This window comes from Mixophyes fleayi, chromosome 7 (genome assembly GCF_038048845.1).
Source record: "Mixophyes fleayi isolate aMixFle1 chromosome 7, aMixFle1.hap1, whole genome shotgun sequence".
In the NCBI taxonomy this organism is placed as follows: domain Eukaryota; kingdom Metazoa; phylum Chordata; class Amphibia; order Anura; family Limnodynastidae; genus Mixophyes; species Mixophyes fleayi.
In genome coordinates this window covers 142855711-142883195 of record NC_134408.1, presented here as the reverse complement: position 1 = coordinate 142883195, position 27485 = coordinate 142855711, and the positions used below count along the sequence as shown (strand labels likewise).

The 27485-nt window shown below is 43.0% G+C and overlaps 2 protein-coding genes across 2 annotated transcripts in view; one reads left to right on the top strand and one right to left on the bottom strand.

The window, feature by feature from the left end:
* Positions 1-6489: 6489 nt before the first annotated feature.
* UBXN4 (UBX domain protein 4) lies at positions 6490-21516 on the top strand. The gene is made up of 13 exons (XM_075180951.1): positions 6490-6667; positions 9005-9107; positions 10288-10316; positions 12575-12693; positions 14671-14821; positions 14903-14996; positions 16108-16162; positions 16592-16756; positions 17419-17546; positions 17630-17732; positions 18787-18918; positions 19490-19707; positions 20867-21516. Exons 1-13 carry the CDS (start codon positions 6586-6588, stop codon positions 21000-21002), a joined length of 1515 nt encoding a protein of 504 aa, XP_075037052.1. The 5' UTR covers positions 6490-6585; the 3' UTR covers positions 21003-21516.
* Positions 21517-22354: 838 nt separating this feature from the next.
* The window catches only part of LOC142098567 (lactase/phlorizin hydrolase-like), a 29820-nt gene continuing 24689 nt past the window's right edge, over positions 22355-27485 (bottom strand). Inside the window, exons 14-18 of the mRNA XM_075181403.1 lie at positions 27034-27143; positions 26181-26315; positions 25134-25354; positions 23590-23867; positions 22355-22633 (exon numbers count right to left, since the gene is read on the bottom strand). Of these exons, the coding sequence (XP_075037504.1) occupies positions 22355-22633; positions 23590-23867; positions 25134-25354; positions 26181-26315; positions 27034-27143 (1023 nt within the window). The remainder of the gene's footprint in view (positions 22634-23589; positions 23868-25133; positions 25355-26180; positions 26316-27033; positions 27144-27485) is intronic.

Genomic DNA, 27485 nt, shown 5'->3' with positions numbered 1-27485 from the left:
TTGTGGTTTTAATTGGTTTTTTTTGTTTTTCTTTTTTGATAGATTATAATACACAAGTGATGGTAGGATAGAGATCTATTCCTGTAAAAATCATCTCACTAGAATATTCATTGGATATTAGATATTAGAAGTCACCTTGGGGATCTGTATAAAAGCCTTTCAGCCTTTTTATATATTCACAGTACTCCTGGTTGAATATCCATATACTTTATAGAAAGGAATAAATTACCTGTATAATATTGTACAATGAACGGTAGGGGTGTGATTTGGTGCCAAATGAATAAATTTAATTTCCAGCAGCTAGTATTCTATGGGTACCATATTATTATTATTATTATTATTATTATTATTATTATTATTATTTTTTATTTATAGGGCGCCACTAGGTGTCCGTAGCGCCGTACCATATACATACAAGGTAACACCTATTGTCTGGATTATGATACTGTATAATGCAGCAACAATGTGAAAGTCCCCACACACGGTGCTATTTATGAAGAGGAAAGCGGGTGATCTATACGGAATCCTCTGATGTCACATCAATTAGTATCTGTTCGTCTAGATCTCCTTCAAAGCACGTGGATTTGCATAAAAAGCTGGAAGCCTTATCTTTAATTTAGAAGGTGCCACAAAGGGTCAGCAGCTATGTATAAAGCGCATACAGCCAAACAGGACCTTAAACTACAAAACACAAATGGCAAAACAGGAGAAGGGGACAGAACAGCCTGTGCGCAGGAGTATTTGCACAGCAAACAACCTAAGCCGCTGATGGAAGTTAGGAGAAAAGAGAGATTAGGAGACAAAGCGTTAAGAACCCAGGAAGGAGGTGCAGGACATAGGTGTGTTGGTGGCGTTGATCGTGAGAGGGGGAGGACATGAGGGAAGTGTATGTGAGAGCTTACAATCTAAAGGGGAGGAGTGTACAACAGAGGGGGTTTGTTCTAGGGAGAGGGAATGGGTTAGGAGCAGTACTGGTAGGCATTTATGAAAAGGTGAGTTTTATGGAGCAGTTGAAGCTGTGGAGACTGGTGGGTTATTGGTGTGGGAGGGAGTTCCAGACGTGGAAGAAGTCTTGGAGGCGGGAGTGCTAAGAGGTAAACGGTCGGGGAAGAAAGATCGGGAGACGAAGGGAGGAGAGGAGTGATGAGGGTTTTATAGGTGAGGGTGAGACATTCAAACTATGTTTTGTAAGGGATAGAGAGTCAGTGTAGACGGAATGACGAGAGGAAAATAAGACTAACAGCAGTGTTAAGGATGACTGAGCTGGGGAGAAGTGGGTGAGATGAAGGCCAGAGAGGAGGAGGTTGCAATAGTCCAGGTGAGAGAGAAGTCTTGGGGGCATATTTACTAAACTGTGGGTTTGAAAAAGTGGAGATGTTGCCTATACCAATCAGATTGTTTAGTACGTTCTACAAAATAATAGCTATAATCTGATTGGCTATAGGAAACATCTCCACCTTTACAAATCCGCAGTTTAGTAAATATAGCCCTAGGTTGTGTCCAGCGTGACCAATGGTTTGATCTTGGAGATGTTACGAAGTGAAAGCTGCGTGATTGGGGAAAAGGTCTGAATGTCGGGGATGGAGGAGTCCAGGATGACACCCAGGCAGCAGACTTGGATGCACACTTATGGTAAAGCAGGAGTTTGGCGATAGGTGTGAGAATATTGACAAATTAGCTTTGCAGAACGGGATATAGCAATATCCACCTCACAAGAACGCGACTCGGGTCTGAGCTGGTGAATTTTGGGTGTTGTCTGATACATTTAATGGCCCTCAGCACCTTGTTTAATGTAAATCCTAAATAACTCAGCCAAGCATGATTAGAGGATAGAAAGTTTCACATAATGAAAGGGTTAGTGCTAAAATAATTGGAGGTTGGACTTTTACGTGACACATATATATTTGCTCACTGTGTCTTGTCAGATTGTTCTGTCTCCTCGCAAGGATCATTTAGTTTTCAGATGCATCTCCCAAGGGTGGAGAGTAGGTTGCACTAGAACAGTGATAGCTAACCTGTGACACTCCAGGTGTTGTAAAACTACAAGCCCCAGCATGCTTTGCCAGCTATCAGCTAGTTATTTACTGGCTGGGGCTTGTAGTTTTACAACACCTGGAGTGACACAGGTTAGCCAACACTGCGCTAGACTGACCATCCTGGTGCAACTAAATACGGTCTATGTAAAATGAACCTGCTCCACTATACCTAAAAGGCAATTTGTTTTAATAAAAAGCAATGCTAATAACCTTCAGCATGACCTATACGAAAGTTTTAACAAAACTAAAGATATTTTGGAGAAGGTAGATTAGTGGGCAGCATTTTTCTCTGAAGCACATTACCACCTTCTCAGTAAAGGATATTGGTTTGTGTGTTATAGATGACAAAACCATGGCAAATATGTGACCTCCTGCCAATCGTATGCCAACAATGGCACATATGTTGTGAACATCGGCAAGCACAGGTAAGGATTACATGGATCATATTTCTGCTAGACCAGAAATATTATTTAAAATCTGAAAATCTGCAGCAAGGCTATGTCCAGCACAACGCAAGAACTTACACAGAATATATAGCATTGAACTGCTGACTGAAATTGGCAAACAACTTGGTTCATTATATATGCTAACACAATTTACTCAAATAATTGCTAGACTTAATTGGTAGTGGAGAAACTTTTTTATTTTTTTACATGACACGTACACAATCTGGCTGAATAAAGTACACCACAATGGCAGCAAAATGGGTTAATCAATCAGCAAGGAACATCTCCATGATTAGACTGGAATTTCCTTACACACCATCTCACAATATCAAATCAATGTTGTGCTAGTAGCCTATACAAAGCCTATTCTATCCAGGCGTCTTTTCTGATTGGCCAGATGTATAAATTATATGATTTTCTAATTCTCCATATTATATACACCGTGTTCTATTCTTGTGGAGGGCCACTCCCAGCGAGTGACATCAGATGTGACATAAATTACCTAAACGTAACTGCTGGTAATGCATCTTAGAATACCTGTCGTCTACACAATTGCGTATTAATCGGATATCTGCATAGGCAACACACAGCTCCGGACCCGATCTTCTATTCGGCCTCCCTTGTAAGGACCTAATGCAGCAGTCTCTTCTTAAAACACTGCCCTCACTGCAGCCTTAGGGTAGGCACCTACCCCCAGACCCGACAGCTGCATAAGTACTTACATACGGCCGTACACCAATGGAGAAAATCTTGTTCTCAACACCAACTTCATCCACTACAAATATATCTGGTCTTTTCACTAAGTGCCCTGTCTCTCACTGAGTCTACTTCAAGTCCCTAATATCTACCAATTCTACAACCCTCTTTGTGTCTTCGCTATCATAACCTCGCTCCTCTGACAACCACCCCCATTATTCACTTCTCTTCCCTATCCACCATCCATTTTTTCTCCTTTTGCTGTGGATGTTATCATTGCACTTCTCCCCACCCAACCTGTGTTCTGGACCCTGTTTCCTCTACCCAATGCTTACCCATATCTAGATTGCCTCATCAACCTCTCCCTCTCCACTGGCCCTTTACCTTCCATCTTCATGCATGTCCTAAACTCACCAACACTCAAGAAACCATTGCTTGGTCCTACCTCTCTCCAATCAACGCCCTGTTACTCTTCTCCTCTTTGCTTCCTAAGTGTGAACCACCACTTATCCCACCTTCAGAGCCAGAACTAGCGAGCTGCAGGCCCTGGTGCAAGGAGGAGGGAACCGGGGCCCATTATCTCCATTGGCTCCGCTGCACCAATGATCTTTCCGCCACTGCCCACTTTCTCTCCTCTCACTCCCTCCTTGATTGACCCTCTGCTATTGTGCTTTGAGCCTCTACATTCCTCTGAAGCTGCACTCACTAAAGATCAGTTATCTGCTCACAACTGAAGAGGCACGTCTCCCTTCTCATCCTCCTTAACCTGGCTGCTGCTTTGATATGATCCAGCACCCTCTTCTGCACACACTCCCCTCGCTTGGCCTCGGTAGCACTGTGCTCTCGTTCACCACCTACCTTTCTGAATGCTCCTTCAGTGTGTCTACTTCTGCCTCGTCCTTCCCTACACTCATACTATCTGTTGGGATCCCTCAAGGTCCTCGTATACCTCTTCCCTTGGTGAGCTAATGCTCCTTTTGGCCGCCACTACCACTTCTATGGAGATGACAGACAAATTTATGTCTCCTCCCCTGACCTCTTTTTATACCATGTGTCCTAGGGCTGTGCGGCAGGGGCGACCGCTCAGGGCGCAATGCTGAAGGGGGGGGGGGGTAGGGTGCAATTTAGAAATATTTTAGGTTAATGTGGTTAAAATTGAGGGTTAGGGGGGAGGTATTTGTCTTTCTTACATCGGGCGCTAGAATTCTAAGTTACAGCTCTGATGTGCCCAACTGGATCTCTGCCACCTCCACTTGGCTGTCCAAAACTGAGCTCATCATCTTTGCTCCCAGTGTCACTACCAACCCCGTTCACCAACCAACACACACATCTTTCACATTGCTGACACCACATTCTCCCCAGTCCCCAATGCCGGCTGCCTTGGTGTCATTCCCAATTCGTCTACCGTACATCCAGTTCAGTCCTTTATACTGACCAGCTTTCCCCCCAACTTTCAGTCTTTAAAGTGCCCACTCAAACCCCCACCTCTTCACTAATGTCTGTCTCACCCCCCCCCCCCCCCCCCCCCGGTGATATTCTCCTACTATCATGTCCCTTTAGCTCGTATTGTCTCAGTAATTACCCTTTCCCTCGAGATTGTAATATCCCACGTGCAGGGTTCTCTGTCCGCTGTGTCATGTCTTCATCAACTGAATGAATGACCGTTATGTATCGCAAAGATAAGAGATGACATTAAGCGCCCATTTATTACAGTCTGATGACTCAACCTTACTAACAACTCTAGGTTTTGACCTGAAGTATTTACTGCGTATGTGCAGAGCCATTTTTGTTAGTTAACGGAGGGGGAGAGCATGAAGGCTGCTGGAGCTGGAAATGCCTCTCCTGCGAAACTCTTCCTATAGGCCGACTAATGCCATCAGCGTCAAGCTCTGAAAAACTAGGCTTGTAGCGATGGTGTTGCAGCATGTTGCGGTTTCTTACAAATAAACAATAATGTTACATTTACTTATTTATTTGTTCCTAAATTCACTTTGCTAAACAGCTTAGTGAATTTTTAGCGTTCTAGCAGCAGCGTGCTGGCTGTGTTGTCCTGAGAACAGCCTGTGACATCATCAGGCTGTCAGCTTTCACTACATTGGCTCTGAAGGGTCATGAGTTCCGTAGACACCCAATAGGGACTGGGTTTATGTCATACTTGCCAACTTTTCCTCGTTGGCTTCAGGGAGATCCCGGGGGAGGTGTGTGGGGGTGGGGTTTATGAATTGCATCATTTTACCCCTGCCCCATAAATGTTAGTCACAATTTTGGCCAATTAGAGCAGGGGGTGGGGCTAAGATGATGTTATATTTGCATAATTGAGCCCCGCCCCTGCCACTTATCTATCGCGGGGCCGAGAAGTGGGAGGTTGCCCTGCTCTCCCAGGAGGTCTTCCAGACATTCCGGGAGAGTAGGCAACTATGTGTTAAAGAAAAGCAGCTAATGAATCTCTAGAGACTGAAGTGTCTTTTACATTTCTGTCTCCATTACTGAAGTCATGTTGTCTTACCTGTCAGTCTTTGATTAAATCTTGGTCTCCATGAAAATGGCCACCTCCATAGACATCAATACATGGACATAGGACACAATTTCTGACCTGTGTCATCATGCCACAGATGGTGAAGCCAACCATGTCTTGTACTGGCTCAGCATCAGGGAGAATGCCAGACTCTTCAGGGAGTGCGGGAGATCACCCCTATATCAGGGAGTCTCCCTGACATTCAGGGAGAGTTAGCAGGTATGACTTATGTGAGATGAGGCTGGGGCAGCAGCAGATATGTCAGTGAGTTACCTGATAATGCAGTTTTGGGTGGATTTATACCTCTCTGGAAGTTCATAAATAGGCCCCTGAGGCTGCAGTTTTGAAATAAATGTTAAAAAGAGATGGAGGTCCCTGTAACTGTACAATTCACAAACTGAATGATTGAAAATCACCAGTTAATTTAAAATATTTGTTAAAGTAACACATGTTCCCTGTATTGTACATATAATGCAGATAATCTAAAAATATATTCAGTCACTAAAGGGTTAAACGCGACAATGTCGCTGATTCCCGTCGCTACATCTCTGCGTCTGTTACCGTGACAACGCTCAGGGGCGTGTTAATGGTAACCGCGCCTATAAGGAGGCGTGTCACCACATGGTCAGCCTCCCGGGGCGTGTCCCCATGCACTCAGCCTCCGGGGGGGGGCGTGTCTCCATGCACTCAGCCTCCGGGGGGCGTGTCTCCATGCGCTCAGCCTCCGGGGGGCGTGTATCCATGCACTCAGTCTCAGTGGGCGGGGAATCTCAGTTCCTGGACGTACTGCGTGATGACGTTACCTCGCGTCACGGTTCGCTGTGCGCTTCGTCATCGCCGTGAGTCCAGCTCGCAGTGACAGGAGCCTGTCAGGGACACCTCAGGCCGGGACATGTTGTGGTTCCAGGGGTCCATCCCGGAGGCCATTGCCGCGGCCAAGCAGCGGAGCTCCGTGTTTGTCGTGTTCGTGGCGGGTGAGGAGACAGAGAACCCCGGATTGTGGACAAGGGATAGAGCCTGTCAGGGCCACAGTGTGTGTGTGTGTGTGTGTGTGTGTGTGTGTGTGTCTGTCTGTGTGTGTGTGTCTGTGTCTCTGTGTATATACATACATGTATGTATGTTTGTGTGTGTCTCTAGGGATTCTTAGCTAAGAGAGACTGTGTGTTTCTAGGAACAGATGTCATGGGAAAGGGAGACAGTGGAGCGACAGGCGTCATGGGAAGGGGAGAGACCGGTGGCACGGGCGTCGTGGGGAGTGGAGGGATGGGCCCCATGGGGAAGGGGCTGGAGAGCGGAGGGACGGGCGCCATGGGGAAGGGTCTGGAGAGCGGAGGGACGGGCGCCATGGGGAAGGGGCTGGAGAGCGGAGGGACGGGCGCCATGGGGAAGGGGCTGGAGAGCGGAGGGACGGGCGCCATGGGGAAGGGGCTGGAGAGCGGAGTGACGGGCGCCATGGGGAAGGGGTTAAAGAGCGGACGGACGGGCGCCATGGGGAAGGGGCTGGAGAGCGGAGGGACGGGCGCCATGGGGAAGGGGCTGGAGAGCGGAGGGACGGGCGCCATGGGGAAGGGGCTGGAGAGCGGAGGGACGTGCGCCATGGGGAAGGGGCTGGAGAGCGGAGGGACGTGCGCCATGGGGAAGGGGGTGGAGAGCGGAGGGACGGGCGCCATGGGGAAGGGGGTGGAGAGCGGTGGGACGGGCGCCATGGGGAAGGGGCTGGAGAGCGGAGGGACTGGCGCCATGGGGAAGAGGCTGGAGAGCGGAGGGACGGACGCCATGGGGAAGAGGCTGGAGAGCGGAGGGACGGGCGCCATGGGGAAGGGGCTGGAGAGCGGAGGGACGGGCGCCATGGGGAAGGGGCTGGAGAGCGGAGGGACGGGCGCCATGGGGAAGGGGCTGGAGAGCGGAGGGACGGGCGCCATGGGGAAGGGGCTGGAGAGCGGAGGGACGGGCGCCATGAGCAGTGGAGAGAGCGCAGGGACGGACTTCATAGGGATGAAGGTAGACAGCGCAGGGATGGACTTCATGGGGATGAAGGTAGACAGCGCAGGGACGGTCTTCATGGGGATGGAGCTAGAGAGTGCAGAGTGTCATGAACATTAACCCTCGCAATCACAAAGGAAAGGAGATGGTCTTGCATGTTCAGTTGTTAAAATAAAAAAGTTGTACCTAAACTGTTGCAGTTTTTGTTAACATGCTCTTTTTTCCTAGCAGGAGATATTTAGCAAAAAATATTTTGGTGTGAGTATAAAGAGAACAGTAAATTGGATTTGGTAGAGTTCAGTAGATGGACAGAGAATATTGAAGAGCTGGATGGTGCTGCTACCCTTGTACACAATGCAGAGCCAGGGCAGTGTCTGAGGGATGACTCATGGTTCATTTTGGGAGCTTGGTATAAATGCCATGCATGCCTTCCATCTTCCATAACAACGGAGGGAGAAAGTTTTGCAAACATATAATTGTTTTGTCCCTTATGCAGACCTATTTGTCTGTGTTTTGGTTATAGGGCCCCACCCAGCTGCATATGTGTAATTGTCATGTGTATCCAGTTCATTATTCCTTGACTAATGTGCATGTTCTGCTGTATGCAGTCTGCAAGAAATCAGCTCTATCCAATCACTGCAGACTGGCACAGAGCTGTGCCCTTGAGACAAGCTGTTGATGTCCCTTGTTGACATGTAATGGCTGTTGTTATAATCTGTTCGTACGGCATACTAGTACCAGTTTTACTTGTTTGTCAGTATTTATCCACATGTTAATGCAAAGGTCTAAAATCAGAAAACATTCCCATGTTCTTGCAGGAAAACTTCCTGGTTTGTAGATTTCAGCATTGCTGTTTGAACCTGTTGTGCCTTAAGAACCCTGGAGTACTTGGGTCTACCCGCCCAGTCTTACGATGTCCAATCGTGTTTCATCTGCCTAAAAATGTATTTAGAATTCCTCCAGTGCTTAAAGTTGTCTGTTTTTGTTTAACTATTACAGTAAACAAACACAAAACACAGTAATATTAGAAACACACAGTGCTTTGTGTTTTGCTTTTAATCATAAACCAAATCAAAGTAGAATTTCGCCATTTGTGTGTATCATATAATCTAGATGTGGGCATTTAATATTGAACATTTAAGGTATAATTGCTATAGGTTACATGTGTACCTAGTGAATTTGCAGCATTATTTTATCCCTTAACAAGAAAAGTGTACTTTTAAAAACAACTAGTTTTTCAGTAGGATATAGCTACAGTGTAATATAAAACTCTGCCTGAAGTTCTGTTGGTAACTTGAGCGCAGACTCACAATGTCCACTTGTTGCAGGAGACGATGAGCCATCCAAGCACATGGAGGAGAGCTGGATGAATGACGGAGTGGTGCAGACGGCTTCTGGAGGCTTTGTAGCTATTAGGATTGACAGTCAGAGGTGTGTTAACACGACCGTCACTTCTACATTGCAGTTTAATACAAAAGATGTATAGTCTGAAAGAAAAACAAAATACATTTTCTATGTGTTTGTTTATGTCAGCCAAATATTTGTCATTTAGTTGTGTTATCAGTGAGACACAGGCACTATGTGGGTATTGTGACCTCTCAACTGTAACACTGCCTCCCACTGGAGGAGAGGGATGGGGTGCATGACGATGACAGAGTTTAGAATGTTCTGTGCTCGGGATAATCACCTTTGGCTATTCCTTGTACGTGGCCCATGCTGATCAGGGACAATCAACTGCAAGCAGCAAGTTTACTCTGTTCCTATATATTACTACCCCTGGTCCCAGGAATGGCTGTTTTTGTTTTTTTACCATTGCACTGAAACCCATCTTCCTATCAGAGGTTGGTGACTTTACCCCCATCCAGGTGTGTACTGGAGGATGTAACCTCAATAACTGAAGCAGTTTCCCGTTCCTCAGTACTTTATCAGTCTAATTGTACCGGCTTCTTCATCTCTCAGTGCAAACCAGTTCTGAGGTCCGCAGGTCAGTTCGCACAGCCCCCTTGTTTTTTATTTAAATGCATTAGCGTAATCCACCTCAAAATGCTGGGTCTTCTCAATGGCAATCCTTTAACACCCCTCATGAATTGCTTTGGACTTATTCTATCTTATTTAAAGCATGTTGTGCTGCCCTTCTCGTGGCACTGTTTTGGGGTGGCCCGTGGTGTCTGTGTTCCCCAATGATACGCATTAGATAAGGGAACTCTAGTACTTGCAAAATTCTAGAATTGTTTACAGCACCAGAATCTTTTTAATATAGATTCAATCTGACAACCAGTCACTTTAAACCCACAATGCTCAATGCATTCTAGCGCTGCACAGAATTCTAGGATTTTGTTTGTTTTTAGTTGCGGATAATGCAAGTTATCCCTGGTATTAATTGCAGAGTCTTAGCGTTAACTTAATTGTTTCAATCCTTCCAATAGATTCCCAGCACCCAGGTTATATACGTTTCTCATAACTTTAATACGTAACACTGAAATAGGTTCCACGTGTCTCATTGTAGCTAATGAAGCCAATTATTGACTGTTGTGGGGATTGTGACAATTGTTTTTCTCATGTAAGCGCATATCTATGAACTAGTATGTCATGACTTTTTTTTTCTTTACAGTGAAACTTGCCTTCAATTTTCCCAGATCTGTATCCTTTTCTGATATTTCTTATGTTTTAAGTAAAGATCAGTCTTTTATTAAGAGCTTAAGACCAGCAATGATCATTGTTAAATGTGTCTGTCATCTCGGTGGTAATCGGTATAACAGAGCTAGAGCCTATTTACTATTATCTGTTAGAGCCTATTTACTATTGAAAATCTTGTGTTCTACTCAAGTGTTTTTTTTAAGCCTTTCTTTTCTATAAATATTAGCAAAATCATGGCTATGTATGGCTTCTCACACATGTTTATTTTAAAATGATTATTCCTTGTGAATAATGTAATTCCACAGCATGTTATTAGTGAACGCTTTGTACATGCACGGAACAACCTAGATATGTTATACCTGAGATTTTGAAGGAACGAAAAAAAAAAACCCCTCGGCAACACATTTTGCAGTACAATTATTTTCAAGTACTGGGCAATCAGAATAATGAAACTTGGACAATCACATTTCTGAACGTCCTCTTAGGTTGCGACCGTCGACCACTCCAGTTAGCGCACACATAGAGATGATTGTATCTCAGATAATTGCATCTCTCGGCATTAGTAGTCTTCTCTTTATTGGGTCCTGTATGGTTGCTCTGATGGAATATTAAATATCATTCATAGGGATGGATTATATTAGCCACAGGGTCATGAAATAATTCTATGTTACTATAGCGGTATTAACCTGGACTGTAGAACACACATATAGATGGAGTGCGCTCCTTGTAGTCGATTGGTCCCATCCAGAGTATCCCAAATTAAGACTTAGCTTTCATCCAGCAGTAACCTCCGTTAAATGGCCACTAAACCAAGAATACAAAGTGCATTATATAAGAAGCTGCTAATACCGGTGACAAGTATAATGCATATATAAATGTATCAGGAGTCATTCAGAAATAAAAACATTTGAGATTGCTGTGACGGTTACGATGCTCCCTGACAATGCGGCCATTGATGGGCACTGTAGGCAGACTCTCATTGTTTGAAATGACTTTTAACAGAGAACAAAGGTTTTCATTTAGCTGCATGGCAAATGCTACTTCAATTGGGGACTTTTATGGAAAGCAGCAACCAATCACATTGTGGCCTTTTTTCTAGTAGATGGTAGCAAACGTGCAGCTTTTTTTATTATTATTTATTTTTAATTTTTTTAAATAAACCTTCTTGCAGAACCCCCCCATAAAAAAATGTCATAAGTTCTGCCAAGGTATGTGGGGGAAAAAAAAAACGTTGGTGGTCCTTTTAATAATATGTAGTCATTCTTTGTTATTTTAATACAAAAAAGTATATGGATAAGCGCTCAAATAAAGATCACAAATTACTTGACATGAGCAGCATATAGAGAGACTTCCCCAAGTCTTCAAAAATTACATCTGATTGTCAATTGCTACAGCGCTCAAATGTCAAATATTAACATAACATGACATAAACCACACATTGAAATTGAATTTCTTTTGATTTTGTAGGCAGCTTCGCCAATGCCACTACCGATATCAAAAACGGATTCACACTATCTCCGTATTCTAGGATAATATAGATACCGTCACTAGTTCAGTTGTGTGGGTAACGTGATTTGTCCCAAAAATGTCTATTTCTTCCAATGTTAAACAGGCTGGGTTGGTTGAAATAATATTTCCATATACAGACCTTCCCTTCTGTGATCTTAATGCCGCTCCCGAAGATGGCACTCAACGAGACTCACAGCTGATGTTCATACAATGTTTGGGTGTTTGTAAATCGTGTCACCCTCGATGTTGCAAGCATCCGTCTCGTCAGGAGATGTTCTTTTACTCCGTTTTGCAGCAGTGGGATCCAATCCACGTGTCAACAGCTCTTTTCTTCACAGCGTCTAACAGCTGCTTGATGACATTCTGCTTTTTAAATGCCTGAACTGCAGATATTATATCATGGACCTTGTGAGCAAAACTTTTACATATATTTCTTCAGTTCTTTTTTTTTTTTTCTCTAATATAATTGGTTTTATCCAATTTTTCACTAATGTTCAGACAATATAGGAGATTATAAACCTTTTAGACATTACATTATTTTATCATAGATGTGCTTTATATGTAGTGTATGAGTTACTAGTAGTTATTATGGCTGTGTCATAGAGCCACTGTAAATACGTTTGGCAACTGGTCACTCTTTTTGTTGGAGAAATATAACAGAAGAATCCTTATAGCTGGGTTGCTCAGCCTGGGTTAGGGCATGTTTAGGTGCCACGATCCCTGTCTTTGTTCCTTTACTAGCGGTTCCTCAGATCCCGTGGTTTGTGTCCCATCCAGCTTCTTTATCGGGGAGAACGGCATTCCGCTGGAGGTCATTGCTGGCAGTATATCCGCAGAGGAATTAATAGCAAAGATAACCAAAGTGAAACAGGTGCAGTGTGCAAGTCACGGTCCATGCCTGTCGTGTCTGTAGCAGTGCCAGGACGCCCTGCCAAGGCCACAAAGCCTCTTAATCTGTTTCATAGAGTGGCTGAAATTTATTTAGAGATTTGTCACCCTGCCTCGCCTTCCCTTTAACCCTTTCTTTACAACACAGCCTGCAAAGCTCCTTGTGGCCTTTTATGGTGAATACATACTACATAGCTATAGCTTGCATTCAGTAATTTGTCAAGACAAATCCCTCTGCCCTTTAGAGTTAATTAGTGGTTACCTCAGTTTTATAAGGTATATTTATCCTAATCCCAGCATTAAACACTGATCACAGTCACCAGCTGCCATTTCCTACAAATGAGGTTTGATGGAAGGTCAACGTTACACCTCTACCAAGCTGCCCGGTTATCACTGTGTCATGTAGTAAACTATAAGAGTCATTTAAGAAATGTGGCACCGTAGTGTAGTGTGATATAAGGACTCAGCAGTGACTGGACATTGAGGTGGAGACAGAACGCTGTAGTGTGATATAGGGGCACAGCAGTTACTGGGCATTGAGGTGGGGACAGAACGCTGTGGTGTGATCTAGGGGCACAGCAGTGACTGGGCATTGAGGTGGAGACAGAACACTGCTGTGCCCCTATATCACACCACACTACAGTGTTCTGTCTCCACCTCAATGCCCAGTCACTGCTGTGCCCCTAGATCACACCACAGCGTTCTGTCCCCACCTCAATGCCCAGTCATTGCAGTGCCCGTATATCACACCATACTACAGCGTTCTGTCTCCACCTCAATGCCCAGTCATTGCAGTGCCCGTATATCACACCATACTACAGCGTTCTGTCTCCACCTCAATGCCCAGTCATTGCTGTGCCCCTATATCACACCACACTACAATGACTGGGCATTGAGGTGGAGACAGAACGCTGTAGTATGGTGTGATATACGGGCACTGCAATGACTGGGCATTGAGGTGGAGACAGAACGCTGTAGTATGGTGTGATATACGGGCACTGCAATGACTGGGCATTGAGGTGGAGACAGAACGCTGTAGTATGGTGTGATATACAGGCACTGCAATGACTGGGCATTAAGGTGGGGACAGAACGCTGTAGTGTAATGTGATCTAGGGGCACAGCAGTGACTGGGCATTGAGGTGGGGACAGAACGCTGTAGTGTAATGTGATCTAGGGGCACAGCAGTGACTGGGCATTGAGGTGGGGACAGAACGCTGTAGTGTAATGTGATCTAGGGACACAGCAGTGACTGGGCATTGAGGTGGAGACAGAACGCTGTAGTATAGTGTGATCTAGGGGCACAGCAATGACTGGACATTGAGGTGGAGACAACGCTGTAGTATAGTGTGATCTAGGGACACAGCAATGACTGGACATTGAGGTGGAGACAGAACGCTGTAGTATAGTGTGATCTAGGGGCACAGCAATGACTGGGCATTGAGGTGGAGACAGAACGCTGTAGTATAGTGTGATCTAGGGACACAGCAATGACTGGACATTGAGGTGGAGACAGAACGCTGTAGTATAGTGTGATCTAGGGGCACAGCAATGACTGGGCATTGAGGTGGAGACAGAACGCTGTAGTATAGTGTGATCTAGGGACACAGCAATGACTGGACATTGAGGTGGAGACAGAACGCTGTAGTATAGTGTGATCTAGGGGCACAGCAATGACTGGGCATTGAGGTGGAGACAGAACGCTGTAGTATAGTGTGATCTAGGGGCACAGCAATGACTGGACATTGAGGTGGAGACAACGCTGTAGTATAGTGTGATCTAGGGGCACAGCAATGACTGGACATTGAGGTGGAGACAGAACGTTGTAGTACATATCCAACATGACTTTTATCTCATTAGATCGTTATATTTTGTAACACTTTCATTGTAATCAGTGGTTCATAATACTGAGTAGAATACTACAGAGAATGGAGAGTCTGATTATTTCCGTCTACCTTTAGATGCACACTGGGAGAAATGATAGTTTACCAGAAGACACAAACCTCTCTACCAATTCTCCAGTGACCTGTTCCACTGAATCATGTCCATTGTCTCCGTCTGAACGTCCATCACCTGTAGAGACACAACCTGCACCCCCAGTGACTTCACCAGGTACAGGTCCCCACACCCTACAATTACAATCATCCTCTAAATATTCCACATATTCATGTTCTCATTCTATGTCCATCCCAGTGCAAAGTGAGGATTCAGCCGCTGACCAATCAGAGGAGCCCCAGGAAGAAGCCAGTGGGGAGACAGCCAGAGACATGACAGAAGAAATGCAGAGGTTGGCTGCAATCTTAACTACTTTAAAGCAGAGTCTGAGTTATGTCCATATGTGATTGGAAACTCCATTCTTTTCATTGTGTGATTGTGCACAGGCCATTCAAGTGTTTAGTTATAATGTTTCTTTGTTTTAAATCACATCAATCAGTTAAGCCATTGCTGATCATACTAACAGGAGGAGTTGCATCAGAAAAGTGATGTAAATTCTAGAAATAAATGATCCATTAGCAATTGTTGCAGTGAGTGACGCACATCTACGGGAAGAACAAGCTTAACGCTGCAAGAAAATGTTTAGATGTGCAGAGCATCATATTTTAACATACATGTGTAGTGTTACTGTTGCTGTGATGTTTGTCTGACAATATACAGCACAGTTTTGTAAAAGAATACGTTGTGTATATGGAAGTTATGTACCATTCCCAAATACACAGATAAAAATGGTTATTAACTGCAAATAGCAAACCCCCGGAAATCTCAGTATGGAACACCCGCCAATAATAACAGAAACCCATCAGCAGAATAGAAGGCGTCTATGTCTCCTTGTCGGGAGCCTTTCCTCTGTAGGAGGATTCAGAACAGAGGAGAATTGTAATTCACAAGCAGTGAAGGTTATAGTCTGCGGTGATTGTAGGCAGAGAATAAAGATCCACTGTCTGCGTAGAGGTGAGAGGGATCCGGCAGTGATGGAACTGAAGACAACGAGAAGTAACGGCCATTGAGAAATAAAAGATTTACAAAGGAGACAGAGTGTCCGTAACACAAAGAGAATAAGCATCAGTTCTCATGCTGTGTCTGTCTGACCCGCACGCTATTATCCTACTGTCATAGGCAGCCTGAACCCGGCTACATGAGTCTGTAATAATAGATCTCATCGGGAGTTGCTGACTGCTGTGCAAAGCTTTGGTAGAAACCCTCTAAACCTGCGTACAGTGATTCCAAACCAGTATAACGGCCAAAAATGTTAATTTCACGCCTTAGTTTTGTAATGTTGATTACAGGCTCCTTCCTGTAGGTAAAACTATATAACACAATTCTTCAGCTTAAAATACTGTTCTGTTGATGCTTGATTGTACAGCGGTTACTCCTATATGAGCTGGGTTTATTTGCTTTAGGTTGGTCGTGTTGCTGGAGCAGAACACGGAAAAGAAAAAGAAGGAAGAGCAAGAGGTAAGTGAGAATTATCTGCTTTATTCCATCTTATATGTGCCCAAGAAATCACTCCCATGATGCTCCTCTGTTACTTGCTCCTCCCCTTGAATGGAGATGTCCAGGACATAACTCTGAGCCCAGGTGTGTTACACTCCTGCCTTTAGCTGCTGGTCTGTTAGTACCTCTGTAATATGTCCTTAAAGCCAGGTATGATCTCCATGTCATGACTTCTAGCTTCTTAGATTTATATCAACTTCTGTAAACAGACCGTACTACTAATGCTACTAAGTTGCATCAAAATGACCTTTCATGTACATGGCTGTATATACCAACTTTTAAGGATCCCATTATAGGTGCAGTGATCCAGTGTGTGCACTGAACCAAGCGAATTGTTGGTCACACAGGATTACTGTACAGCACCTTTGTCTGGTTTGTGGTTTTCTGCAGAAAGAGATCAAGAGGGAGATAGAAAGGAGAAAAGTGGGTAAAGACATGCTGGAGTATAAACGAAAGCAGGAGGACGAACAGGCCAAGCGGGCGCTGGACGAGAGGAACAGGGAGAAGGCGGAGGATAAAGCTGCCTTGGATCGCATTAGGCAGCAGATCGCCCAGGTAGACTCAGACTCTGACATAATATCCATAATATGACTACATTAAATAAGTATCATAAAAAGTCCTTTTTATGCAGAGTAAACTCATTGCGCCAAAACTTAATGTGTACAGTCCAATGGAATTATGTATTATACTTGTTGTGTTGCTCCAGCCTCTTGGTGGATCTATATGTAGAATTTTGGATTCTCAAATTGGTTAATCTGAGACATGGAAGAATCCCAGGCAAAGCCTCTGGAACCAGGAAAACCGTGTTTGCTTTAAAATCCTTTACTGTTCTCTTCAGTTATTTTATTTTTACATATGTTTGAATTGAATTATGTAGGACTACATATCCCAGCATTCCCTGTCAGTCAGGGCACATAGTTCTAGAGCCCACTCAGGCTTGCTGGGAGTTGTAGTTTCACAGCAAATGGAGAGTTATAGCATTGTCTACTGTGGAAAAATCAAAACCTACCTGCAGGCTATTTGCAGATATTGCAGAAGGTTTCTTATTTTGCACGACTCGTAGATCCACCGACTAGTTTTATTTTATACAACGGCAAAATGTCACCAGTGAAGCGTTGTCCTCCTTTGTAGGGCTCTCTGCCAACACTGTGCGCTTTTTGGGGAGTTTGAGATTACCCTGGAGTTTATAGTTAAGCCAATTCCATTTATTGTCGCAGGACCGCGCGGATCGAGCTGCCCGCTTTGCAAAGTCTAAAGAGGAGCAAGAGGCGACGAAGGCAGCAGAATTACAGGCACGACAGGCTGAGATGGAGGCCAGGAAGGAGGCGGCACAGAGGGAGAGAAGGTTAGTATAGTCCTCCTGGTCCCCAGTTACTATGTGTCATTATACCTGCCGTTATATTACATTGTTCTCTTATCACTTTTCAGGACTGTCGCCAGGATACATTTCAGACTTCCGGATGGCTCTTCCTTCACTAATCAGTTCCCATCAGAATCTCTTCTGGAGGAAGCGCGCCAGTTTGCCGCACAGGTAATACTGGAGAATGCGCAATCCAGCCGTCCAATCATGGATAAAAGCTAGGAAGTTATTTCCAGCTGTATGTAGAATTCAACAAACCATTTACTAGTTACCAGTTATTAAGAAGGCATCCTGTCCATTTACAATGAAACTGCCATTATTGAGGCCCAAAGTGCATCGTTGAGGTCACTGTTTGGTAGTGAACTGTGTGCAGGTGACGAGTGTATTTTGTTGGTATATTCTTTAGTATATCTTCAATTGAATCCTCTTTTTATAAGTAGTTAGAACAGCAATTGAATACCTAACTTTGTACACATCAGTGAAGTAATTAAAATCTATGTGGGGTCGCTACCTGTGTTTGCTCCCACACTCCAAAAACAGACTGGTTGTTTAATTGGGTGTTGATAAATCTTAGTGTGTGTATTAAGGAATTTAGACTGTAAGCTCTACTGGGACAGAGATTGATGTGAATGATATTCTCTGTACAGCGCTGTGGAATTACTGGCACTATATAAATAAATGGTTATGATAATGAGTCCTTCCTAAGAAGTTCATATATTTAGAAGTTTATATAATGTATAAATATATTACTCTGCTAATATGCTGACTGTCTACAGATTCACTTGGTTTCCAAAGTAAGACCAGGAGGTAAATGTCTCATTCTCAGTATTATGCAAGTCGTCGTAAATCGGCGACATTGCAGTGAAAATTTAAAGCGGCGATGGCTTATGAAGGCAGTCTTTACAAGCCATCGCCACTTTAAATTTTCACTGCAATGTCGCCGATTTCCGGCGACTTGCATAATACTGAGATTGAGACATTTACCCCCAGGAATCTATAAATAACGATCCATGTGATTTTACCAAAACAATTATTTTCGGCTTCTTTACCAATCGTGAAGCCCTATCATAGAAAGGTTAACGAGCTGTAACTCAATTATCTTTTATTTTTCTTATTACAGTGTTCAGGTTGAGGGCAAAATATTCACATTTGAAAAATAAATGTATAAAAGCTCAGTATAAGGCTGGTGCAGGACAGTAATACGGGTTCTCTGATGTGCTTGCAGACAGTGGGGAACACCTACGGCAATTTCTCCTTAGCATCTATGTTCCCTCGGAGAGACTTTACTGAGGAGGATTATGGGAAATCTCTGCTGTCTCTGGAACTTGCACCCGGCGCCTCAATAGTCATCTTGCCGGTAAGTGTACCGTAAACTGCTAAAATTATGCTCTGTGAATGTACCACCGTCGGGAATTGGGTGCTATAATTTCTTCTGCCTGATGGCTGATAAAAGTGGAAATAACAAGGTTACAGACAATGTGAAATATCCTGGTGCTTTTTAAATTTGTCTAAAAATTTGCTTAAAACCAAAAAGAGGAGAGGGTCACCCTCACCCCACAGATATATTCATTAGTAAGTGTCAGTGCCTTGGAAACATGTCCAGTGGTTGAGTACACGGCCAATCAAAGTGCTGCAGTGATGTCACTTCTTCCTAGTGATTTGATTGGCCGCATTCTTGTTAATAGGATGTGCCTCAGGGATGTGTCCTGGATTCACAGTGGATATTGGTTTACTCTAATAGCTGCTTATCACTGTGTACACTATGAAACAACCTTTATTGGTCAACACATTAAAGTCATCAGAATATTATGATTTTATTATAATTTAAGAGACAGGTTAATTGCAGTATCTGCGAGTGTCCTGTGTGAGTACAGATATGGGATACATGACTGATATGGATATGTATAGTGTTCTGTTTGTGTTTACAGGCTGGAAGGCCGGCTCGGGCCATAGTACCGTCATCAGACGCTGGTGTCTGGGGGATATTGGGCACATTATTGTATCCCCTCCTTGCAGTGTGGCGTTTTCTCAGCAATTTCCTGTTCGGCAGCCCCCCACCAGCACAACACACAGACAGATCGGCTCATCCACAGCAGGATAGTACAAATTCCTCAGCGTCCGCATCCAGCAGTTCGGAGCCAAAGAAGTAAGTGTGCAGGAAATGTGCCGCCATGTACCTGGGGACCTGAAGGTACTGCTTGGTGTACCCGTGGGCACCCCAATACAAAGATGTCTTCTTAACTCACATTTATGGCCACGCTGTTTAATGCTGCGTTCTCCGCTGCCCGCCTGGTCTTTCCCTCTAATTTGGAAGCAGCGGGAACATTTATAAATGTGTAAAGCACCGATCCATACAACCTGATGGAAATCACTTAGAAAATTCTGTATCTTGGATGTATTGGAGTAAATCATTGTAGATTTGTCTCCATTGTAGATTTGGCTCCTGCCCTTGATTTCTCTTCCAGTAATTTGCTACCAAGCTGCTTTCTGTCCTGATTTAGTTTTGGCGTTGTAGTCAATTTGTTACCAAAGACCCTCAAAAATGTATCCCCCCCCCCCCCCCACCGACCTGTAAGTACTAATAACAGAAATGGCTTTCTATAGACTTTGTGTTTTATACATACTGTACGTTTCAGATCATAAAATGCAATTTTGTTTGTCTAAACCAGTGACAGGCAACCTGATACACTTCAAGGGGCACATGGACAGCCCTCTAGCCTTCAAATGGGTCACACATTACCCCTGATCTCTGTATTAAGGTAAAACAATACATTTAATAATAGAGAGACACCTACGTGTAATAACTTATCTGCCGACAGTTTATTGTAACTTAACAATTGTTACAAACGATCACAATGGAATCTGACATTAAAGCAGGATGGAGATGGTGATGGCCTGGAGGTTCGCCTGGTGTCAGTCACTGGTCTAAACAATAAACTAAACATGGCCTAGTACTATGTCCAGAAATATTTCTATAATTAGTAACCAGCTTCTGCGCGAGATCCATTATGACACATATTGTCGATTTAAGGCTGTTGTGTACAGAAAGCTGCATCTAATTATATTTGATAGAGCACTTGTCAGTGAAGGGTAGATAGGGATTCGGTCCTTCGTGATATGCAGTATGTGGACTCCTGTAGGATTCTGCTACTAATTACACCACCGTCTGTGAGCACAGGAGATTACATGGTGAGGAATCTCTTCAAATTTATCTTTTTGTGGAAAAATATGGTACATTGTACATTTGGGGGGACAGTACCGTCTCCTGAATTGTCCGATAATTTCCACTTTTCTGTGTTCTCCAGGGAAGCAGTTCGGAAAAGAGTCCTTGACAAACGCCCTGAGGAGTTCAAAAAAGAAGGTAAAGTCTACCGGTTGAGGACGCAAGACGACGAGGATGAAAACAACACGTGGAACGGGAATTCTACTCAACAGATGTAGGAGCGGGAACGACAGATGATTTATTTAGATTTCGGTTTGTTTTGCCACATTGCTGCAGTTGGGGTCTCTCCCGTATTGTAATCACAGTCATACGGCCACTAATTACTTAGCTCGATGCATGAAATTAGGATCCTCGAACTGCTTTCTAATTTAATCTTTTGTTCTTAGAGATGCTGCTCCATATAGAATACGCTTATGTAATAAACATGATTTCAGGATTCTTATTTTTTATGTTTTTGTTTTGTTTGTTGGATGAACGTTAAATCCCACGAGACCTTTTTCGGATCCTTTTTATTAGTGTGCGCTCTCCGCTGCAGACCGGGGTTCTCCAGACAAACATTTTGCTACTGTAACAACCATAACTTATTTATATTGACAGGTTTTCTTTACCACTACAGGAAGACCCCCGGCGTCTCTCATAATTTTTCATCATGGATTTTCAAATGTTGCCAATAAAAGTTTTTTTTTGTTTTGTTTTTTTTTTATCAATAAAAAAAAAAATTTGTCCCAAGAATTTGTTAATAATTCAGCTGTTCCAAAATATAATATATCAGGACTTTTATTTCCATCTTTTCAGCAGTTGTGTGCAAATAAAATATTGATTTATATATATATATATTTGTAACATGTCATTTCTATATATAAACATTAGTACTATAAGAATGTTTGCAAACTGTTGTGTTCTTTTAATCGGGTACCTGGCGTTCCATATCGTGCAAGTGGGAGTGGTCTGTTATTTTTAGGGACATGAGGTAGCATGCAGCCAGTTAATTCACCAGAAATGCTGACATCACTGAGGCAGGAGGCTCAAAGTGCCTCATTTTCATTGGGTCAATTGTCTGTTGTGGTTCTCATATTCCATCCTATAAATCATCCCATTATTATCATTATGGATTTGCCATTTTTTTTTAGTTATAATTAATGCTCATGAAGCTGGATTTTGTCTTGATAAGAGACCGAGCAGCTTGAGGTTCTGAGTGGCTAATTTCCTCCCTCCCCCCATTCTCAGGCTCTTGCCCCCACATACCATGCGAGACGTAAAGAGACAGAGACACGTTTATGGCAAAAGTTATGTCACAGCGTTTATTTAATAGCAAAAGATAAGTGTTGGCAAATAGTACTTGTGTCACCAGCTCACAATGTCTACCAGGGGGAGGACTCGCACTGTGCACGCTCCATAAACTATGTGCCAAGAGGGGGTGGACCCCTCCCCTTTTTACGCCAAGGATAGGGGTGATTACAAATGTACACAATTACAAAGTCCACTCAGGCAGTCTGTACAATCTAGAACAGAATTAAACAGAAATTCAGTTAACACTATAGAAGTAATGTGTAATCCGATACATAAAAACCTAAAAAAATTCTGCTAACTTTATTTTCTTGCGTAGTTTACTGTACAGAACTGAAAACAAAATGATGCCTGAAACAGCAGTGAGTAAAAGTGCAAATTCCACGTATAGCGCGATCATCGCGTCTGACGTAGAGATGTCCAGACCGAGGAAACTAACGGTGCCAGATTCTGGATCTTCTGATGGTTTTGTGGGGCGAACCGTGGTTGTAGTTGTACGACCTGTGGTGGTCGGGGTTGTAGTGGTGTCTATGGGAGAAGAGAGATCTGGATAATCAATAATCTGAAATAGGAGACTCGTCATAACAAAAATAACATTAGGATTACTGGTATCCAAGGCGCTGTGGTCTTTTCTCAGCATGCAAATTGATTCTCTGTCAAAGGACTACAGTTACCAATGTAAGTTAAGTGTGTGGGGTTTTGGGAGGTCAAGAATAATGTTAGAAGTTTTTGTACTTGCTGACACGAAGTTTTACCTTCTCCTGAATGACAACTCCTTTTTAGGAGAAGCAACTTTTAGGCCATTTGCATTACACGAGTCACTTTTCTGAGCTTTACAAAAGTAAGTCACTTTGGGGTTAGAATTCCTACAGATTGTTTAGCCCTTATTGAGGATTATCAGTGCAACCTTAGGGGTTTTCTGCATCCAGGAGCTGTCTGCACAAGAGGAGTTTCCTGTTTAAACTACTCCAGTGACTGTATTGTAAAGTGCTCCCCAACCCTTTCATTGTCTAGTGCTTCACGTGTTTAGCCACAAACCTCCCCTAACCTTCGCTGAAGACCTCACTAAGGGCAAAGCAATTGGTAGCTGTAGGTAGTCGGAGACTTACCCCAGTGGGTAATATATGACTCGGGGCAGCCATGTAAGATTATTACATGTTTTACAGAGAACAATAATTGATGCCTGGAACAATGTAGTTGGGTGTAAACCACAGAAAAGATCATTTCTCTTGGGACTAACATGTTCGTTTGGGAATAAACCATTCTGCTGTAATCGGTTATTTACCTAAAACAAGGTTTCAGTGTTGGTCACATTGTAACTACATCTGTGTCTGAAGACATCCACTACTACTGTTTAATTTATATAATTATGTTTTGTTAAGGGGATTTATGAATCAGGGAAATTAATGGTTTAAAGTTCTACCTATTTAAAAACTTTTTGGAGTAAGAAAGTGCATAATTGAGATCTGCATTTGGACAAGATACTGAACCCGTCCCAAAGCTTAAGAAGGTATATACTAGGGGGTGATATGAATGGGTGTTCCATGTCTCTTGCTCACCTTCAGGTTCTGGTTCCAGACAGGGGTGGGAGACGTTACTTGGGTCCGGGAATCCGTTACACTTGATGAGTTGCCTGTAATACTTTGTAGACTCTTTAGGGATACGAGGCAGGTTTGGGTCTGTGTAATTGGTGTAATACAAACCGAACCGCTCAGCAAAACCTGTCGCCCACTCGAAATTATCCATCAGACACCAAGCCGTATAACCGCGGATATCCACCCCGTCCTGCTTGACAGCTGTGTAAAAATAACCAGTATTGTAGGAGTTTACATTGTTTATTTTTTTTATTATTTTTTTTTAACAATCATTGAGAGTCCTGACCAATCATAGATGTGCTCAAACCAATGTGTCTGGTAGAAGATGCTACAGTGCAAAGGGGCCTATTAATCCCTTACAGGGGACTTCTGATCCACTACATGCTGGGGCCACTCCTTTTTAATATATTTTGTTAATGACCTTGGTGACGGTTTAGTGAGTAAAGTTTCTATTTTTGCAGATGACACTAAACTCTGTAAGGTAATAAAATCAGAGCAAGATGTAGCTTCTCTGCAGAGGGACTTAAATAAACTGGAGGATTGGGCGGCCAAATGGAATATGAGGTTTAACAAAGATAAATGTAAGGTTATGCATTTAGGGATCAAAAACAAGAATGCAATCTATAAATTAAATGGAATTAATTTAGGAGAATCTATAATGGAAAAGGATTTGGGAGTGCTCGTAGACAGTGCTCGTAGACTTAGCAATAGTGCTCAATGTCAAGCAGCAGCTGCAATGGCAAACAAAGTATTGGCATGCATAAAAAGGGGCATAGATGCAAGGGAAGACAGTGTAATTTTGCCACTATAAATCGTTGGTAAGACCTCATCTTGAATATGCAGTACAGTTCTGGGCACCACTTTATAAAAAAGATAATTTTGAACTAGAATGGGTTAAGAGTAGGGCGACAAAATTGATAAAGGGTATGGAGTCATTAAGTTATGAGGAAAGGTTAGCCAGTTTAGGCATGTTTACCTTAGTCTAAGGGGAGATATGATTACTATGTACAAATTCATTAAGGGTCAATACAGAGAACTTTCATGGGAACTTTTTACCCCAAGGACTATACACAGGACACGCGGTCACCCCCTACGGTTAGAGGAGAGGAAATTTCACAACCAGCAAAGGAAGGGGTTCTTTACAGTAAGGGCAGTCAAGATATGGAATTCACTGCCAGGGAAGGTTGTGATGGCAGATTCAATAGATATGTTTAAGAAAGGGTTAGACAAATTTTTTTGCGGAATAGTGTATCCAGGGATACGACCGTTAATTAAAATGAAGGATAGTAGTGGATATAGGGTAAAAATAGGACTGCAATATTGTGTCTGGGGGGATCTTCACAATTGAAACAGATTGGCGGTTGCTTACTCTGGAACAATTTCAAATATAAGTGCAGGATCGCAGGAGATCCAAAATAGGTTGCCTGACACAGGTTTTTAATCCCTGGTGCACACAGAATTTTGTACCTTTCAAAGCCTGGTTAACATAATGCTTGTAGTAATGTTCTCTCCACTTGTCATTCAGGTTTGTCCCCCGTTCAGATATGCCGTTCTCAGTTACATAGATCGGTGGGTTGTTGTACTCTTCCTTTATCCAGTTCAGTATCCTCCGGAATCCAAAAGGAGTCACTTTCAACCAAAGGGAGCCGGAGCCGAGCCAACTGCGGTCCGTCAGAGACGCCACACCCCTGTGTCAAGTCATTTATGGTGTTAATGCCCAAACAGTAACCAGTCATTCAAAAGCAAAGAAGCCCTGTAGGCAAAAGAGCATTCATCACCTGGGGGGGGGGGCGGATAGCACTGAGGCACTTAATGACCAGTATTAAAGAGGAACTCCAACATAGAGAATAGATCGGCTCCACTCTCGTTGGTCTAGCCCATGGGTGTAGACGGCAGGTCCAAATCATTACTCTTATGATTGAGACATTCTATTGTCAAAAGTTGTTGCTTGTTGAAGAGCAAACAATTGGGAGTCTGGATATTCAAGCCTCAGAATATTGGGCCTGATTCAATAAGGAAAGTTAAGTAAACAATTGAGTAAGTTTTTTACTGGACAAAACCATGGTACAATGCAAGGGGTGCAAATTAGTTTTCTATTTTGCACATAAGTTAAATACTGTCTGTTATTGTCTGTTTTTTCACGTAACACACAAATACTTGATAGCTTATTTATACACTGAAATTTAAAGTTGATATTTGTGCGCTGCATGAAAACATAGACAGTATTTAACTTCTGTGCAAAATTTCACTCCTTGCATTGTAACATGGTTTTGTCCAGGAGAAAACCTACTCAATTTTTTACTTAATTTCCCTTAATGAATCTGGCCCACTGTCTTCAGAATATACAATATAAACTGATGTATGTTTCCTACTACTATATGTTTCTTTCTAACACAGTATATTTATGCCATATTAATGTTTGTTAGGTGTATGAATTTAACAAATAAAGTTTGTTTAATTTTTATTGATACTAAATCGTTAAGTTTAAATGAACATTGTCTTGTTAACTCTTACCTGTCCGCATCGTAGGCTTGCTGGTTCTTGGGGAAGTTGAGGGGAGAGGCCAAGATGGTTGTATAATGATTGAAGCCAAAAAAGTCGTAGGTGCCCTTGATACGTTTCTTCTCTTCCTCTGTGAATTCAGGAAGCCTGTTGAGGATTAAAATATAAATGTTACTATATTACATGTTGTATGTTATTTAATAATTCTTGAAGTCTCTTCGGAAAGATCTACGTCGATTGTGGAGGAATAATCAAGACTTGTAAGCGGATCAACTCTCAACTGGATATAAACGCAGCTCTATAGATGTGAGCTTTGTGGATGCTCCATAGTAGAGACACCTAGGAATTTGCTGGCGCTATATAAATAAATGTTGATGATGATGATGATGATGTGAGTACACATGTTTGTGTCACTATAATTAGACCTGCCGGTGGCTGAGCAATATGTTTGTATGTTTTGTTGTTAGCGCTCCCTGTTGTTCTGTCTACTAGCCTGGGGTCCACAAACTCGCGCTAAAGTCCATCTTGCGGGGGTCTCTGGTAAAAGCATGGGGTCCCATTAGACATTGCATCCCAGGTTAACGTCATGGTGGGTCCACATCTGGGATGTTCCTTTACATTTATCTCCTATATGGCTGGTAATTGTATTTGTAATATATCTTCCTATCACATTAATATCAGTAAAAAATACTGGTTGTTGGTGAATATTAAGGGTTGGGGATCTTTAGCGTTATCATATTAAACTCACAAGACGTAAGGATTTACATGAATGTCCATGCATAAGAATTTTGCAATAAATCCGAAGATGGTGCAACAGAGAATTGCATTGGTTAACAGTGGGTGAAGCTTTCGTCTGCGTTCTTACCGAGATTTTGCCAGTCCTTGATCAAGACTCTTCTCCAGCACCCGCGATTTCATAATCTCGTTGTAGTCGCCATTGTTGAAAATTGGATTCGCAAACCACCCGCCATAAAACTAGACAGCAAAAAAAAAATATTTATTGACACTTGTAATAAATGAGTATATAAATTCTAATCACAATGCGTAATACAAAGTGCTTAGCAGAACTATTGGCCAACAGAGGTGACCTCCAATCATACAAGGAAATTGACATGGTGAGCAATGTATGGTTCTTGTGTTCTATCTACAAGGTGATATCCGTGTGGGAGTCACTCATTACCTATGAAATTGGTGGGTCAGATAGATGATTGTTTGGGGGCAACACAGTGGCCTAGTGGTTAGCACTTCTGCCTCACAGCACTGGGATCATGAGTTCAATTCCCAACCCTGGCCTTATCTGTGTGGAATTTGTATGTT

Coding starts and splice junctions, on each gene's coding strand:
- UBXN4 (XM_075180951.1), top strand. CDS start 6,586: ATGTTGTGGTTCCAGGGGTCCATCCCGGAGGCCATTGCCGCGGCCAAG. Junction 9,108..10,287: donor ATTAGGATTGACAGTCAGAG/GTGTGTTAACAC, acceptor TTTTCTTTACAG/TGAAACTTGCCTTCAATTTT. Junction 10,317..12,574: donor CCTTCAATTTTCCCAGATCT/GTATCCTTTTCT, acceptor GCGGTTCCTCAG/ATCCCGTGGTTTGTGTCCCA.